Source organism: Xyrauchen texanus, chromosome 20 (genome assembly GCF_025860055.1).
Source record: "Xyrauchen texanus isolate HMW12.3.18 chromosome 20, RBS_HiC_50CHRs, whole genome shotgun sequence".
NCBI classification, from domain to species: Eukaryota; Metazoa; Chordata; class Actinopteri; order Cypriniformes; family Catostomidae; genus Xyrauchen; species Xyrauchen texanus.
Window position 1 is genome coordinate 33,947,814 of NC_068295.1, and position 16,533 is coordinate 33,964,346.

General features: G+C 38.7%; 2 protein-coding genes across 5 annotated transcripts in view; one reads left to right on the plus strand and one right to left on the minus strand.

The window, feature by feature from the left end:
- Positions 1–2,470, minus strand: part of si:ch73-105b23.6 (mucin-like protein) — a 33,588-nt gene extending 31,118 nt beyond the window's left edge. For all 4 annotated transcript variants that reach the window (XR_007972735.1, XR_007972736.1, XM_052151736.1 and 1 more), the window contains exons 1-2: positions 2,416–2,470; positions 232–2,307 (exon numbers count right to left, since the gene is read on the minus strand). Coding sequence is in view for 2 of the 4 variants with exons in the window: in XM_052151736.1 (XP_052007696.1) it covers positions 232–2,307; positions 2,416–2,437 (2,098 nt within the window). In the remaining 2 variants the exon portion in view is untranslated. The remainder of the gene's footprint in view (positions 1–231; positions 2,308–2,415) is intronic.
- Positions 2,471–12,481: 10,011 nt separating this feature from the next.
- epcam (epithelial cell adhesion molecule) lies at positions 12,482–16,280 on the plus strand. Its single transcript, XM_052151741.1, has 10 exons — positions 12,482–12,602; positions 12,741–12,813; positions 14,691–14,792; positions 14,907–15,165; positions 15,292–15,354; positions 15,448–15,511; positions 15,588–15,686; positions 15,772–15,969; positions 16,054–16,098; positions 16,160–16,280. Exons 2-10 carry the CDS (start codon positions 12,756–12,758, stop codon positions 16,184–16,186), a joined length of 915 nt encoding a protein of 304 aa, XP_052007701.1. The 5' UTR covers positions 12,482–12,602; positions 12,741–12,755; the 3' UTR covers positions 16,187–16,280.
- Positions 16,281–16,533: the final 253 nt, after the last annotated feature.

A 16,533-nucleotide genomic window follows, 5' to 3' on the forward strand; every position in this document is an offset into this window, starting at 1 on the left:
TGAAAGTATGGGAAATAGAGAGTAACACATCAGAAGAGGAGATCAAAAGATATGTAATTTGGTGACCAAATAAGTACATGATAAAATATCAATAAAAAGCTCACTAGCAAAACAGTACAAAAACATACCATGGTAAGACAATTTTTTGGACATGTACCATGGCGGTAACATGGAATTCTTTAAAGTACTGTATCTTGGTGCTGTACATGAACGTGGTAATATTCCACCTACCTGTGCATTCTGTTCCATTAAGTGTGTAACCAACTTTGCACATGCAGGCATAGGATCCTGGGTTATTCACACATAATGTCTCTTTCCTTGGGCAAACATGCTCTTCGCATTCATCGATGTCTGAGCAAGAGAATCCATCCCCTTTGAAACCCACATCGCAAACACACTGATACCCTGTAGGTGAAGCATGACACAATCCACGCAGATGGCAGGCAGGATTACATTCAATACTAGGGAGAATGCAGATGTTATTGTATGCTACAGTGCCATTTAGACAAGAGCAGATATAAGCTCCAGGGGAGTTAACACATACAGATATGCCAGGACAAGTATCGTTTGACAGGACACATTCATCCAAGTCTGTGCAGGTGAAGCCATCACCTGTAAAACCCTGATGGCATATGCATGAGAAGTCACCAGGGTAATTGTAGCAATGAGCATGAAGATGGCATGTACCTACAATGGTACATTCATTTACGTCCTCACACATACTGCCATTTCCACTAAAGCCACGTTTGCAGATGCATATAAAGGAGCCCACAGAATTCAAGCAGGTGGCATTGCTGTGACAAGGTGTCTGCTTTTCGCATTCATCAATATCAAAGCATTCTGAATCCTTGTTGATCTGACTGAAGCCTGCTTTACACTGGCATGAAAAAGACCCTTCTGTGTTTATGCACTGCTCATTGGTTCCACAAGCTTTTTCAGGCATCTGACATTCATCTATGTCCTGGCATGTGGTCCAATTGACTAGTTGAAATCCTGAGGGGCAGACGCAGGAGAAAGACCCCAGACTGTTAACACATGTGGATTTGTTTCTGCAACCACCGTTATTTAAAAGACACTCGTTCACATCTGCGCACTGAAACACACCATCCCCAATGTATCCCACCATACAGGTGCAGTTGAATGTCCCGGGAACATTGATGCAAAGTGCATTAGAATGGCATTGCTTTGCTACAGTACACTCATTAACATCCCTGCAAGTTATCCCATTACCTTCGAAACCAGCTAGACATGCACAGTTGAACAAGCCAGGCAAGTTTTCACATGATGCGTGAGGGCTGCAATGTCCTATGGCACATTCATCAATGTCCACACACTTGTTTTGACTGAAGTTGTAGCCTGGGCCACAGTCACAGTAGAATGAACCTGCCGTGTTGACACAAGCAGCGTTGGCCGAGCAAATGTTACTGGTTGCACATTCGTTAATGTCAGTACACTTTTCACCTTCTCCCAGGAACCCGGTGCGGCAGGAACATTCATAGCTTCCAAGAAAATTGATACATGCTGCATTGGGGTCACAACTGTTCTTTCTGTCACACTCGTTAATATCCACACAAGCCAAGCCATTGCCCACAAATCCCTCAGGACACGTGCAACGATATGAGCCAGGTGTGTTCGTACAATTAGCAAATGAGCTGCAGATGTTGATTTCGCATTCATTGATGTCCTCACATGTCTTTCCATTGCTTTGGTAGCCACTATTGCAGAGGCAGCTGTATGTTCCTGGTAGGTTCTTGCAGCCTTTGTAACCAAAGTAAGAGGAGCATACACCAGGAGTCTCTGAACACTCATCAATATCTAGGCAGAGATAATTTCCGTTGCCTTTGAAGCCACCATTGCATGTACACATATAAGAGCCAGGGTTGTTGGTGCAAGTGGCATTCCAGTGGCAGGTTCCTGGTCTAGCACACTCGTTATTATCAGTGCACTGAAATCCATTTCCACTGAAGCCTGGTTTGCAACTACAGTCTCTTCCTCCTTCTTTGTTAGTGCAAACAGCACTGACATGGCAACCACCATTATTAGTTTGACACTCATTGATATCTTGGCATTGAAAACCATCACCAAAATAGCCATCAATACATGAACAGCTGTAACTGCCCAGTGTGTTACTGCAGACTGCTTTGGCGTGGCAGTCGTGTAGACCAGTAGTACACTCATTGATGTCCTGGCACTGAACTCCAGTCCCACTGTACCCCATTTGGCAAATACAGAGAAATGAGTCACGTGTTTTGAGGCATTCTGCATTGGTATGGCATATGTTTCCAGCAGCTGCACAGTCACTGAGAGCTGTAATTTTATAGGCACAATGAATTAGAGATGAGCAAATCTGGTAATAAATTACACTATTCAGTACTGTAACAAAATCATTGACATGAAACTCTATTTCTGACTCACCTGCATTTGTGTACATGACCATAGTACACAGGCACAGCACGCACAACTGCAGACTCCTGCAAGAGAATGTCAGAGAATCTAAAGTCACATAAAAGATTAAAAACCACAACAGTATATGTGCTTAACATGTAAAAAAAAAAAAAAAACTGTATATTTAACTGAACTGAACTGAATTAGTATTTAAAGTAAAAAAAAAAAAAAAAATCTGTCATCATTCACTGATGTTGTCCCAGACCAATATGATTTATTTTATTTTATGAAACTCAAAAGGAGAGGTTAGGTAGAATGTTAGCATCAGTCATATTCACACATCCTGCATCTTTTTTCCTTAAAATAAAAGTGTATGTTGACTGAGGCTAACATTCTGCCCTCTGTGTTCAAAGCAAGACAGAAAGTCATACAGGTTTTAAAAATCCTTTTTACTATTACTGATATTTATTATTAATGGTACTTGATTTAGTAATCCACCACTAAAGCAATCAACATGATTGATGTTAAGAGATTATTCAAATTCCCTAAACCTATTCTTATTCTTCCATACAAAACTTTGGTATCTGAGTGAAAAAAATTCTAGACTTAATATTGAAAAGGGATCATTGTGATCATATCTCTGGATCTCAACATAATAGAGACTTGGGGTGGGCCCTAACCACACCCTAGCAACCATTTAAAACACCCTAGCAACCAAACCCCATAAAGTTATTTTGAAACTGGCTCGGAGGGATATCTTCAGAATATTATAGATACTTTAGTGTTGGCTCCTTTGGCTCTGGCTAGCAAGCATTTTTTAAAAGGGTCCTTAAACCCATTTTTTGAGATGTTAACAGATACAGGTTTTCTGCACAACTGTCAGGTCAGCAGTCTTCCCCATGATTATGAATTCAACTGAACCAGACTGAGAGACCATTTAAAGGCTCATGAACCCTTTGCAGGTGTTTAGCTGATTAGAGTGAGACACTTTGAGTCTACAATACTGAAACTTTTCACAATATTCTAATTTTCTGAGATTCTGAATTTGGGGTTTTCATAAGCTGTAAGCCATAATCATCATAATTATATCAAATAAAGGCTTGAAATATCTTACTTTGCTTGTAATGAGTCTATAATATATTAGATTCACCTTTTAAGTTGAATTACTGAAATTAATGAACTTTTGCACAATATTCTAATTTTTCGAGTTTCACCTGTATGTACAGGTTGCACATCACTGAAAAAAAAGATAGCACACATTATGTTTATTGTTAAGGACAAAGTAGTTATTTTTCCTTTTACTGAGCCATTTTGTTCATCCTGTTTCAAAACGAAAGCAACATCACACAAATAAGGTATATGTATGAAATCCAAGTCATGAGTGGCAGGACAGTACACACATACACCATTAGACTTTAAGCTTTTCTTCACATTATTCATGAGGAGCACTTCCATCCAATCACAGCGCTGCCTTATGCATGCACAGGCATTACAGCCACAGTGGAAAGTTCAAAATCATGATAATAACAGCTCTTCCGCAGGCTTCAACAGCAGTCAGGGAACAGACATGCGAGCGGATTTTTACACTAAACACTGTGATGAGATCTAAATCACTCCAGAATACAGACCACAGTCAATATCCGGACCAGTGAGTGGATTTCTTGGCTACAGTTGTGCTACTCACGCTCAAAACATGATGTTTATGAGGGAGGGCTGTTAGACGGAGCTCTGATTCCATCGCATATTCTCCATCTGTTGGATCATCGACATCATAAGATTGAAATCACATGTCAGAATGGACCACAGTCCAGAAACTTTGTGTATTTTGGGAGGCTGTTGTGTTTACTGTAGATCGCTTCTTCTTGTCATTTCGGGAGTCTTTATTCATTTATTGGTGTCCAAATAGAGTCCCATAAAACTCTAAAAAAAATCTTGGGGAGCAAGTCATGTTTTTTACCAATTTGAGCCCTGCACTTTCAAAGTGCGGCAAGGAATTCAAACAGGTGAAAAAGGAATTGTTGTCCAAGAAGGTAAAGTATGCACTTCTGCATCCAGCAACGCTGAGTATTGATCATTACGGACAGAGGCTTTACTGTAAAACACAAAAAGAAGCAACAGGCATTCTTGTGAATTTATCTGCGAAAAATTGGGGCTTACTGTAACTAGGGGTGTTTCATGACTCTTAAAGCAGCAGTGGTTGCTGCCTAGCCATGCCCTAGCACCCATCCAGGGCATCCAAGCAACTGCATAGCAACATGACCCAGCCATATCTCGTCACCAGAACATTGTAGAGATTTGAAGGTGGGCTTATTTGACTTGCGGGCTGACCCGAAGGTGGCAGCCCAGTCGAGTCCTCTGCGTCGACGCCTGAATGCTCTACGATGCAGCGGCAACGTCATCATCCAATTCCGGGAGCTCGAGGAAGAATGCAGGCTGGCCGTGAGGCGAGCTGCACTCACCTCGAGCCCGGACGGAGCAAGCAATCGTGCCGGGGGGTGGGTGGTTTGTGGGGATTTACTCTGCGAAACCGAGCCTGCTGCCATCCCCAAATCGCCTCCATCGCCAGTCAGGTCGTCCTCAATCCCGTGGGAAGAAGGAGCGACGTGGGGGGGCGGCTGAAGTGGCGTTCACCTTAAGGAATAAAAGCCATGACTGCAACGCTGCCATGGTCATGTTCTTGCATTGAGTACATGAACCGTCCACAAACGCTGCCTCAGTGTGATCGCTACCCAGGCACAAGAGGCAGCGTCTATGACCGTCAGTTTTGGAGAGATATCGACCGCATCCAAGAACTACACAGAGGCGGAATGGCATCTTTAAAAAGACGCATCCTGAAAAGGACGTTCAACGCCTGCTGTGTATTGCTCTATGTATAAAACTCTTTTAGGAGGAAAACACTCTTTTATAGAGAAGCGGGGCATGGACTGCACAGCGTGCAGAAAAGGAGAAAGCCGCTGATGATGCGCCGTAGATCCAACAGCAGTGCTTCGCCAACAGAGGTGAGTGGAACAGTAGTGAGACTCAGCTTGCTGCTGCACAACCGCTCGGCTCTGAAGAAAAAATCTGACTGGCAGTATTCTAAATATAAATATATAATACTATAAGAATGTTTTTGTCATGGAAAATATAGGGTAAAATGGGTCAAAGCATCTTACCTCTTATAAATCTGTTTATTCCTTACTAAATATTTTTTGGTTCTATAGCGTTTGGAACTGTTGTTTGGCTGAATGTGAACAGATTAACTTCCTGGTGTACAGTACGTAAGTAAAGTAGGTGAATTCCTGGCAAGTAAGCATTTCACCCATAACAAAAGCAAAGGTATTATCTTTACTGTGTACTAATACCAATTTCATGAGACAAAATTGTTTTGAATTTCCAAGATATGCCCCAAAAACGTACTTACTCCAACAAATCACAAAAGTTATATTCTTAAAAGCCCTAGAGGTGAGCAGGAGTTAATTTTACCTAGTGTAATTTTCTATAATCTGTGATAAGCATGGTTTACATTCTTCTGTTATGAGCAAGAAAGACAGTTCACATGTTTGGTAACTGACGTCAAAGTGGATGGTGCCCTGAATACGAAAACTTATGACAATAATCCCTGACCTCTGATTGGGTTATATACTGAATATTTTGCCACCCTGTGGACCAGATTCAGCCATTGTTTGTCTGAAGGACTCTATAGAAATCTATGGGCTGTTGTTCATCAGAATCAAATTACATCAAGCCATGTCTCCAGTCTACTTACAATTTACTGGAAAGAACATCCTTCTCAACGTTGAACATTATAACCCAAAAGGCACATGATTAAGATCCAGCTTTAAAGATCCATAATGGTTGTGAAATTGCATATAGAATGTGCCAAAACTAAAATGGCTTAATAAAATAAGTTTAAGAAATGTAATTTACTGTAATATAATGAGGATTCTCTAAAAATGTCCTGTCAATATCAACTGGAATTTTGTTAGAATTTTCATAATGCAAATCTTCATTTTCTAGTACAGTACAACATTCAAATACAGAATGTGAATGTAGAAATAGCATTACAGCATGATTACAATTAACTATCTAGAAAAATAATGCAGAGATAATGTATCAATCTTGTTAAACACACTTTTCATCATTCATGATATGGAAACAGGATCACTTTCTGAGTAAAATGCTCTTAAACCATTCTTACATAAATTGTTGATTTCAATTTAATGCAACAATTTACATGAGAGTGGGTTTACATATTATTGAAACATAATTTTGTTCTGCACGTTTCATGAAGTCCAACTGAGTACTTCTAAGTAATCTAGTGTTACTGTTGAAGAATAAACAATATATTTATACCCAACAAGTAAAATTAAACTAGCAAGATGATAAATCTAAATCTGTACTCACTGCATATCTTACAGATGGCTGATTGTCCTATAAGGCTGACATTAGGACACAGAGACAGTGGGTCCCTCTCGGGCTGCAGTAGTTATGTGACTTTCCTTCTCTATTGACTCACGCTCTCCTGCCTAAGTTACACCACTTTGTCCTTCCTGGGACAAAACATAATGACCCATCTCAGCACCTGGGACATCCTAAACCAGCAGAATAGGGAACACCCATATTTCAATGGTTATATTTCACTCTCCTAGTAACTGTACTACTCCCTTTGGACTTTAATTTGCCTGTGGGTGTACATTTAAAGCTGATACAATAAAGAGACTCATTCAATAGTCAGTTTTTTTTTCTTTTATAATCATGAGAATACCTTTACCTCATGCATAAACACTAGATAAAAATAAATGATCTAATAAGAGTGATATCTTCAGAATCTTCTTGTATGGGGCTGATATCAACAACAAAATCACTGATATTGTTTTATATGGCAATTTTTGAGCACGATGAAAGTTAATTCAGTTTTCTTTACCTCCAAACAATGCAAATGTATGCAACTTATATAAGGTTTGCATAAAGGACTTATATAAGGTTGGACTTGCACTAGGCATGCAAATTAGACACTATAATATAAATGTATAAATGTTAATGTACTACAAATGTTCAATAATGCTATTAAATGGGGCCTGGGTAGCTCAGCAAGTATTGACGCTGACTACCACCCCAGGAGTCACGAGATCGAATTTAGGGCATGCTGAGTGACTTCAGCCAGGACTCCAAAGCAACCAAATTGGCCCGGTTGCAAGAGAGGGTAGAGTCACATGGGGTAACCTCATCATGGTCGCTATAATGTGGTTCTCGCGCTCGGTGGAGTGCTTGGTGAGTTGTGCGTGGATGCCACAGAGAATAAAACCACAACAAGATCAAAAAGCCACGTGATAACGTGCAGATTGACGGTCTCAGATGTGGAGGCAACTGCTTGCAACAAAGGCAAAACTTTTTAGCCACTTGGATTAAAGTTAAAGTTATGGTCAATTTGTAGTACCTAGGAGTAAAAAATATATATTTGAAGTTGTCCATTCCCTACTTGACTTCACATTCTAGTCTCACCTTCAAGCAGATAACTTCACAAGAATGTCTGTTGCTTCTTTTTGTGTTTTACAGTAAAGCCTCTGTCCGTAATGATCAATACTCTGCGTTGCTGGATGCAGAATTGCATACTTTATCTTCTTGGACAACAATTTATTTTTCACCTGTTTGAATTCCTTCCCGCACTTTGAAAGTGCAGGGCTCAAATCGGTAAAAACATGACTTGCTCCCCAAGATGTTTTATGGGACTCTATTTGGACACCAATGCTGCTGTGCAAAGAGTATGCTCACACTCCTGATATTTAAGAAGTTTATTGAGCACTGGTATCTGTTTTCCATTTGGTTTCCAACTCGGACCAATTGTCCTATACGCTCGAGCAGGTGCTCGTTCTGTTTGTTTAGTTGAGAGACTGTATTTTCCAGACCCGTTTGTGTCTTTGGCCATGCTAATATGAAGTCTGAAATGGTACTTTTAATCTCAGTAAGCATACATCTGAAAAAGGGCAGCAAGTTTTTTTGTTTCCCCCTCATATCTCTTTGAGTATACAGGCCACACTTTCCTCTCCATTTTAAGATTTAGACCCAGTGCAAGCTGACACATCTTCATTAACCAAAGGTAGAGAGACACCTGCAATTCTGTGCTTCATCCTTAACCTGGTATGCATAAGAATAGTTCTTGACTAAAAGTTGTATTGAATCAATGTCCTACGGATGAGTTTAACTGATTATGGTTGAGAGCTCCCCAAAACCCGTCTGTCCACTGTGGATGCAACTTGTGACAAATGCAGTCATTTCTAATGGAGTTGCACTGGGATTCCATGGGAGTTGCATGGGTTCCAGTCATCTGCAGATGCATCTTAGAATGCATCGAAAAATTTTTATGTGGTGTTTGGATTAAACACTATGAGCATTTAGTGAGAAATATCAACTTTTTTGTCCTAAACTTGATTTTAAGGCCTGCTTCTTTTGCAGATTGGACAGGTATGAATGTTATTGTCAGAAATTGTTATTAATAATGTTGCAAATATATAACAAAAGGCATTTGTAATTAAATAAGTATACCAGTCATTTATTTCTGCGCTTGAAAAACCTTCATATTTATATCATATCTATACATTTCTATAAAAAATAGTAATAATAATAATAATAAATAAAAAATTATTTAAAAAAAATATTGATTTAATCGATTTGCTTAACAAAATAACACATAATTTCATTCTGAGGTTAGGAAGCAAAGCTCAGAAAACAAACTCACAAAACCAACAACATTACAAACTTTCTTCAAAGCTGGCAAGAATTAAGCAAGCAAGTACAAGTTCACCAAAAGGCAGAATATTTAAGTAACATGCATATCAGTCTTTACAGTATCTTGTAAGCCAATCTCTATGTAAGCTTTACTTTGAAAATGTCACTTTTATGAAAATACCAAATAATATAACTATTTCAACAGTCGCTAACTGACTATTAACATGCAATGCTTTATTTATGCACCCATACTCTAAATATACTCATTCACAGAGGGTGCTGATTCTCTGGTTCTTTTATTCTGGTCATGAAAAAAATCCCCAGGGCATTTCTCAAAAAGAGCAGGGGTGCAACCCTGGTGTCCTGGACAAATTTTCCTATTGGCCTATATCTATCATGACTTCCTAAAAATCCCCTATAAATGTATACTCTCTCAGCACTTTATTAGTAACACTATGGACTTAATAAAGTGCCAGGTGTGGTTTTCTGGTGTTGTAGCCTATCCGCCTCAACATTCAACATGTTGTGCATTCTGAGATGTTATGCTGCTCACTACAATTTTACAGAGTGGTTATCTGAGTTACTGTAGCCTTTCTGTCAGCTCGAACCAGTCTGGCCATTCTCTGACGACCTCTCTCATCAACAAGACATTTCCGTCTGCAGAACTGCCGCTCACTGGATGTTTTTTGTTTTTGGCACCATTCTAAATAAACACTAGAGACTGTTGTGTGTGAAAATCCCAGGAGATCGGCAGTTACAGAAATGCTCAAACCAGCCCGTCTCAACAATAATGCCATGCTCCAAAACAGAGACAAAACAGTTTTGGAGTAAAATTCCAAACATTTGTCCTTGGTAGAATAAACTATTATACATTGGTGATAAAAAGCTAAAACTTGTAGCTTTAAAATATGACACTGGGGGACCATTTGTATATTACATCTAAGATAACTGCCCCTAAATGGCATGTAATGACAAAACCAAATGTGATTGATCTCATTTTATGTCGGTTAGTATAATTATAAGTATAATTATTAGCTGTTTGTATGAATTGGCTAATTAGTAGGTCCCCATTAGCCCCTTCTGGTAAAGGCTGAAACTACATCATTTGATGTAAAAAAAAAAAAAAAAAAGAAAAGTGTTTCTCCACTGACAGCCATTTCTGATTAAATTGATTTTTTTCCAAAAAAGATTGAAATAGCAATTATTTAAATACATTCTAATATATGCATCGATAATATTATAGTATGATATTATATATCTAAGTCATAGTATGTAGTCACTGCTGAGCTATTTTGGCATTCTTTGTTTACAATGATTATCTGATTGATTAATATTTTTCTGCAGGATCATGGGTAGTGAAGTTCTTCAACAGAAATGCAGTTTTTAAATCAACTTTTTAAGAATTAAGTTGAAATAATGTGGACTGATAGCTTCACAGAAGCATATACCATCGACTAAAAACTTGTGAGCTCATTGTAGGTCTGTTTTTAAAAGTTTATATGTTATAGTTAAAAAAAATTCTCCTGTGATGAAAATGAATGGAATTTTTACTTCCTGAACCAGACTGCTGAAATCTATACTCAAATAATACTATACAAATGACATTTATTTTGCATGTTCAGTGTATCAAAATGTATCAATGCACCTCACTTATAGTATTCACTCACAGTAATAATCTTGAATTGTATGAGTAGTCCACAGCTACTGGGATTTCCCACCCATGAGCTCAAACTTTGGAAGTAAAAAAAAAGCACATAAAGGCAGCAAAAACGTAATCCATAAGACTATAATGGTTTAATCTATGTCTTCAGAAGTCATATGATAGGTTTGGGTGAGAAACAGATTTAAGTCAAACATAAATTCTCCTCCCTGCCCAGTAGCCCCAAAAGTGACAAATAAAAATGCCTTAAAATTCAAAATGTGGTTTCTGTGTTTATATATATAAAACCTTTGAAATAGTCCTTAAAATTCTACTTTAAGAGTAGCATTAAATACTAGCACATAAAATATGTCTTGAATAAAAAGAATGACAGTACATTTTTACATGTTTTGAAAAAAATGCCCTGATAAACATAAAATTCCATACTCACAATACCATGGAGATGTAATGGTCCATAACAATATTCCGTCCATGTCTAGTAGCAGGTCACAGCATTCCCGCCTCAGTAGACACCAACTCTTAAAAAGTTAGCGGTCCCACAATTTGTTTAGAAAGTAGCGGTGAGTTAAAGCCATGCGCAGTGGGTATATTTTTGACAGATGACAACTGTTTGCTCACAGGGACCAAAGTTCAAATGACCCTTGGTCGTATCTCCATTCTACCCCTCCTTTCTGCCTCAACTTTCTTGTCTCTCTCTTGAGTGTCCTAAATAAGGGCCAAATAGCTAACTAAATTGTAAATTGTAAAAATAGCTTCTTACAGTATAATACAGTGTAACTATGAAATAATTGCTTTACAACTATGTATTAGAAGAGCACACTTAAGTTTAATAGAGGTCCATAATTTAACCAAGTGGCTGACAACTAACCACAGTATGGCCTGCTTTGTTCATACAGAATTGGTCACACATTAGAATTGCAGTTATGTACTTTTGAAAATGAAGTTCAGGGTGTGACCACATGAAGTATCAAACACATACAGTATCACTGTGGGGCAAAAAAAACCCAAGAGCGCCTAACAAAAAAACCAAACCAAAACCTTATTACATATATATATATATATATATATATATATATATATATATATATATATATATATATATATATATATATATATATAAATAACATTTTGGGATGTTATATAATTTTTTTTTTTTTTTAAAAGGAAAAAAAATCTAAAGAAACATATTTTGATGTCACTGCAGGGTGAGGCACTATACAAAAGTCATGTTTTTTATCCGCAAATAAATGTATATATTTCTGACAAATTTTCATCTTTAACACCTTCTGTAACATTGATATCATGAAAAAAATTATTTTGTTATGTTTATCTAAACAAGATGATTTTATGTTGTATTTTTCTATCCACACTAGTATGAATCAGCAGTGATAAATGATAAACTCATTTAATATGAGTTTATCTCTAATCTAAATATTTATTTATTGATTTATTTTTTTTACATTTTGGCACATAAATCTAAACTACCTCTAAACATACACAAACCACAATTTGCTTAAACATGGGCAAAAATGGGTGTTTTCAATGTACAAATTGAAGGTTTGTATAAGGTAGAAATACGTTCAAATCTGCCAAATATGGTCATGGGCGGAAAAAATGTAAATCGGTCTCAGAGTTAATCCCGCCCACGTCCTGATTCCACCTGACGTACCTTTACTCAAACAGTAACATAACTTGCCACCTGTTTCGAGTTTAGATCGGTGGTTTGGCGGGGAGGACATCGCTACCTGATCTATTCTTTATTAAGATCAGGAGTCATCCTGCAAAAGCGGAATACAGTTTCTGGTTGGATTGTACTTTACTTCTTTGAGTTTTGCGGACTGTTTTCTTGGTAAGGACAGCTCAGAGGTTTGTGATTTACATGCACGTTGAACTGTATTGAGTTTGCGGAATTAACGGAACTATTTGTCAACTGTTCATTCATACATACGGAGTATTTTATAACTAACCTCAATCTCTTGTTTTCCAGTTCATCTCATCGACAATGAAGGTTTTAATTGGCTTGTTTTTTGTGGTGTTTGTGGATGTGGTCACCTCACAATGTAAGTGATAAGTAGCCTATCAAATTGTCTTTATTATATGAAAGTTAAATATCTCTAAATTAGGAAATGGGAGTGAAAGTAGGCCGTGACTTCAATAGTTTAACATAGTTCTGCATTCAAATATAGTGGTTGAAAGCTAACCAAACTATGAGAGATGGGCTTTGTCTCGTTTGGAAGGATGCGTCCTCCGGAGGTCACGTTTGTCGGCCACATACGTCATCGAGGCTGTCTCGTTTCAGAAAAGCGAGTAGGACTCTCCAAATGTAGCCTTCGAATGCAACCTTCTTTCATGGGAATTTGGAGGATACATGAGGTGTGTCCTTCGTGGGCACTCGCAACCCACAATTCTTTACTTCAACGGAAATGTAAAAAAAAACAAAACGCCAATTTGCCCGTAAATTAGGCCTATGTTCAAACGCAAGGAATGTTAATTTCCAAGTTGAAGTACCTCAGTAGATGTGTGCAGCGTCAGAGACGTTGCAACGGATTAGGCAAACCTGGCAATTGTCTGGGGTCCTGAGCTGGAAGTGGGTCCCCTGAAGTACGGCTGATTGCATTGGACAACATGTAGGCCTACCAAATAATTTAAGGTAGTTCCAAGACTTTGCAATGACACGTCCGGAACCCCCCTAAAGGGGCCCCATTCTATGAGCTTTCTGTCAAAAGTTTAGTTTCAGAGCGGCAATTAAATGACGGACCATGAAGCGGATTTACCCCTCTGCGCATGCGCATATTAAAACAAACCAAAGCAAGAGGCCCCTTCTGCCTGGGGCCCCCAGAGTCTCTAGAAACGCCCCTGTGCAGAGTGTATATAATTGTATTAATATATCATTAAAATAAAGTATTAGACTAAAAGTACACCCTCACTATAACTCTCCTAAAATGTACCTCATACATTGGCTGTGTCTCATTTCAAAGGCTGTGCTAGGTAGGACACGTCCTTTGAAGGCTGCAGTATACAGAGCGTCCACCTTTTAAACAAGCCTCGTTTAAAGGAGATATCCTTCATAGGACAAACGGAACGTAACATGACTGCGTGCCACTCTTTAACAAGTGAGAGTTCTTTGAATGACAAGGGAACAAAGCCCTTGTAAATTTTAGGAGAGTTATAGTGATGTAAAGAGAAAAGAAAATGGATTTTACAGGTTTACTTTGTCTAATACTTTATTTTAATTATATATTTTATATTATATACTCTGCACCCATCTAGTGATGTACGTCAACTTGGAAATTAACATTTCTTGCATTTGAACATCATATTTACGGCAAATAATTTTATTTACTTGTCCGCTGAAGTGTTGAATTGTGGGTTGTGAGTGCCCACGAAGGATACACATCATGCATTCTATGAATTCCCGTGAAAGGTTGTATTTGAAGTGTCCTACTCGATTTTATTTTTTTTTTTCTGAAACGAGACAGCCTTTATGACCTATGTGACCGACAAATGCAACCTCCAGAGGATGCATCCTTCCAAATGAGGCACAGCCCTTACCTCCCAACTGGGCTTTGTTCCCTTCTCACTCTAAAGGAGTGGGGTGCTTTCATATCAACATTAGTTTCTGTTTGTCCTACGAAGGCTGTCTCGTTTAAACGAGGCTTGTTTAAGTGAGGACACCCTGTATAATGCAGCCTTCAAAGGACTCATCCTACCAAGTATGCAGCCTTCAAAAAGAGAGACAGCCATAGGGTGTGGTTCAGAATGTAAGGGGATAGGGCAAGAGCTCCTAGGAATTGTTTGTAGGCTAATGTTCAACTGCTTAGATCAACCTTAGCTGGTCTCCCAGCCTAATCAGGCTTGTTTTTGCCACCAAGTAAACCAATAGCTCACTATAAACTAATCTAGTCTGACCAGCTTTGATGTACTTTCAATCTAACAGGTGTGTGCCCCAGCATGAAATGGGCAAAGTGTGATGGAACCCCATGCAAATGTACACTTGCATTGGATGACACTATTAAGCAGGAGCTTGATTGTTCAAAGTGTAGGTTTCCCTTTGCATGTGACCTGTTCGTTTGAACCATTAATCTTGCCAAAACTAGTGCTTCTTTGTAAGTTTCTTAACTATTTATTTTTTAATTCCCCCTCCTCTCCACAGTAATTCCCAAGTGCTACCTCATGAAAGCAGAGATGTATCGTGCCAAGAGTGGTCTGAGCTTGCGTTTAATGGGAGGGAAGCCAGAAGAGACTGCTATTGTGGACAATGATGGCATCTATGACCCAGTGTGTGAGAAGAACGGCAATTTCAAAGCGGTCCAGTGTAACGGCACTGATGTGTGCTGGTGCGTCAACACGGCAGGTGTGCGCAGAAGTGACAAGGGAGACAAGAACATCAAGTGTGAGCCTGTGGATACCTAGTGAGTGTACTTGTGATGTTAAAGTGCTATAATGCAAACAGTACTCTGACACATCCAGTATATTGTGGTCTGGAGTGCATCATTGTTTGAAACTAGTAAAGATGGTCTGACAATGCTCTTTCTTAGTTGGGTTCGACTTGAAATGATGCATAAAGGAGTTGGAGCTTTGGATTTTGTCAAGTTGAAGACGTATGTACAATTTTATTTCCCCTGACTCTATGAAGTGTATTATGGCTTTGCTTGGCCATGGAGAGTGACTTATTCTTAAATTACTGTAAATAGTGGGATCCAGAACGCTTTGCTGGAGCGTTACAATATAAGTAAGGACCTTGTGAAAGATGTTAAGGTAAGAACCATTTATTTACTCACTCCAGTTGCATTGGGAGCTTGAGTAATGACTTTATGATCCCTCCTTTTTTCAGTATGATGGCAAAGGCCGTATGATTGTCGTGGATGTCCAGAAGTCTAAAGGAGACCGTACTGTAGACCTGTCCCTCATGACTTATTACATGGAGAAGGATGTAAGAATATAATTCCCTTATTTTTCCATCTTAAAAGTGCCTTTTGTTTTCAGTTTTTTTTTTTTTTTTTTCTTCCGGTTTTTAGATTAAGGCTCTGCCCCTGTATACTAACTCTGCACCATTTGAGGTCAGTGCCGAGGGAACCAAAGTGTCCATGGAGAACATCCTAGTGTACTATGTAGATGAAGTGCCACCTACCATCACCATGCAGAATCTGACTGGCGGAATAATCGCTGTCATTGTTGTGGTCAGCTTGGTTGTGGTTGCAGGACTTCTTGCACTTGTAAGTATTAATATTGGTGTTTTTGTGAACGTTAGCAATGTGTGCATTTCATTTGGATCTAATTGTTGTTCCCCTCTATATTAGTTCTTCTTGGGACGACGAGGGAAGGCCCAGTACAGCAAAGCACAGGTTGGTAGCTTTACCCAGCATTAAGCAAGCTTCTCTTCTTAAATTTTCTTTTTAATTGCAGGAAAGAGAGCTGGAGACCATGTCTTAAGTCATGAATTGTGTGTACTTGAGTCCAACACCAGGAAGTACCCCATGCTGAAGTGTAGACCTGCTGTACATTTGCTTGTGACCATTTTTCATAATTAAGTGTCTGTTACATGCGGGTACAATTTTAAACCTTGTTTTCACTTTTTTTTTTTTTTTTTTTGCTATTTGATGTAGGCTCAGACCAACGTTTTAAGATTGTACAGTGTTTGTGACTTGTTTATAATAAAGTCTGTTGAACTTGTGCTATGACTTAAATTGACACCTGTGCCGTATGCATAAAAGCAAAACGTATGCATGTGGGTCAGTGTTTACAGGCACATGACATGGTGCTTGATGATATTGAATAGC

Excerpts from the sequence above, each read along its gene's own strand:
- epcam (XM_052151741.1), top strand. The coding sequence starts at position 12,756 with ATGAAGGTTTTAATTGGCTTGTTTTTTGTGGTGTTTGTGGATGTGGTC. Across the intron at positions 15,166-15,291 it reads TGTGAGCCTGTGGATACCTA|TTGGGTTCGACTTGAAATGA; the intron begins GTGAGTGTACTT and ends GCTCTTTCTTAG. Across the intron at positions 15,355-15,447 it reads GATTTTGTCAAGTTGAAGAC|TGGGATCCAGAACGCTTTGC; the intron begins GTATGTACAATT and ends TACTGTAAATAG.